Source organism: Nicotiana sylvestris, chromosome 3 (assembly GCF_000393655.2).
Source record: "Nicotiana sylvestris chromosome 3, ASM39365v2, whole genome shotgun sequence".
NCBI lineage: Eukaryota > Viridiplantae > Streptophyta > Magnoliopsida > Solanales > Solanaceae > Nicotiana > Nicotiana sylvestris.
Genome location: NC_091059.1, coordinates 111247069 through 111248871, shown reverse-complemented (window position 1 = coordinate 111248871; position 1803 = coordinate 111247069). Strand labels below are relative to the sequence as shown.

General features: G+C 42.8%; 1 protein-coding gene across 1 annotated transcript; it reads left to right on the top strand.

Moving 5' to 3' along the window:
- The first annotated feature begins 436 nt into the window (after positions 1 to 436).
- Positions 437 to 1369, top strand: LOC138887832 (uncharacterized). Its single transcript, XM_070169621.1, has 2 exons — positions 437 to 573; positions 838 to 1369. The coding sequence occupies exons 1-2, from the start codon at positions 437 to 439 to the stop codon at positions 1367 to 1369; spliced, it is 669 nt and encodes a 222-aa protein (XP_070025722.1).
- The last annotated feature ends 434 nt before the right edge of the window (positions 1370 to 1803 follow it).

Sequence of the window (1803 nt, the reverse complement as noted above, 5' to 3'; positions counted from 1 at the left end):
AGATGCGGTGATTAGATGAATAGATGAGTGTCAGGAAGCTTTCGACAAAATCAAAAAATATCTGTCGAATCCGCCGGTGTTGGTTCCACCCAAGCCAGGAAGGCCTTTGTTTTTGTACTTGAAAGTATTGGATAATTCTTTTGGATGTGTTCTCGGGCAACACGATATGACCGAGAAGAAAGAACATGCCATATACTATTTGAGCAAGAAGTTCACTAGTTATGAAGCCAAATACACTTTGTTGGAAAAAACTTGATGTGCCCTAACTTGGGTCGCTCAGAAGCTTAGGCATTACTTATTGGCCTACACCACCTATCTCATCACCAGATTGGATCCTTTGAAGTACATATTCCAAAAGCCGATGCCTACGGGAAGGTTAGTGAAATGGCAAATCCTGCTCACCAAGTTTGACATAGTCTATGTCACCCGTACGGCAATGAAAGCTCAAGCCTTGGCAGATCACCTAGCTGAAAATCCTGTTGATGATGAATATCAGCCTTTGAGTACTTACTTTCCGAACGAGGAAATAAATTCAGTTGAGGTAATTCCAGAGGACACTAATGTTTGGAAAATGTTCTTCGATGAAGCTGTGAATGCAGAAGGTGTCGGGATTGGCGCAATTTTGATTTCGCCCACTGGTCATCACTATCCGGCCACAGCCTAGCTTCGGTTTTTCTGCACGAACAACACTGCCGAGTATGAAGCCTACATTACGGGCATGAACATGGCAATCGATCGGGATGTGGAAGAATTGTTAATCATGGGAGACTCTAACTTGATTATCCGACAAGCTCAAGGTGAATGGGAAACTTGAGATGTCAAGCTTCTTTCATACAGGCAACACGTCAAAGATCTTAGCAAGAGGTTCAAATCCGTCGAGTTCAGGTACATTCCTCGGTTTCACGATGAGTTAGCCGATGCACTAGCTACTTTGGCCTCGGTGTTGCTATATCCAGGCAATGTCCATATTGACCCATTGGAAATCCAAATTCGAGAAAGACATGGTTATTGCAATACAGTTGAGGTGGAACCAGATGTTCAGCCATGGTATCATGATATCAAAAGATTCTTGAAAACAAAGGAATATCCCAAGCAAGCTAGTGGAGACCAAAAGAGAACCATTAGAAGGCTCGCCAGTGGTTTCTTCCTGAGCGGAAAAGTCTTGTACAAAACGACTCTAGATCTGAACCTTTTAAGATGTGTGGATTCCCAAGAGGCCGGAAGAATCATGAATGAAGTGCACGCAGGAGTGTGTGGACCCCATAAGAATGGATACGTCCTTGCAAAGAAAATCCTTTGGGCAGGTTACTACTTGATGATTATGGAAAAGGATTACTTCAGTTTTGTCCGAAAGTTTCATCAGTGTTAGGTACACGGTGACCTGATTCATGCACTGCCTTTAGAATTGCACCATATGTCAGCACCATGGCCGTTTATTTCTTGGGGTATGGATGTCATTGGGCCAATCGAGCCGAAAGCTTCAAACGGGCATAGATTCATTTTAGTTGCCATTGATTACTTCACAAAGTGGGTTGAATCAGTCACTCTCAAAGCCGTCACCAAGAAAGTAGTGGAAGGCTTCGTGCATTCCAACATCATCTGTCATTTTGGTATTCCTAAAACTATCATTATGGACAATGCTGCAAATTTGAATAGTCATTTGATGAGGGAGGTATGCGAACAATTTAAGATCATGCATCGAAATTCTACCGCTTATCGGCCCAAGGCTAATGGTGTTGTTGAAGCGGCGAGCAAAAAAATCAAGAAGATCCTCAGGAAAATGATTCAAAGTTCTAGACAATG

Excerpts from the sequence above, each read along its gene's own strand:
- LOC138887832 (XM_070169621.1), top strand. The coding sequence starts at position 437 with ATGAAAGCTCAAGCCTTGGCAGATCACCTAGCTGAAAATCCTGTTGAT. Across the intron at positions 574-837 it reads GACACTAATGTTTGGAAAAT|GCAACACGTCAAAGATCTTA; the intron begins GTTCTTCGATGA and ends TCTTTCATACAG.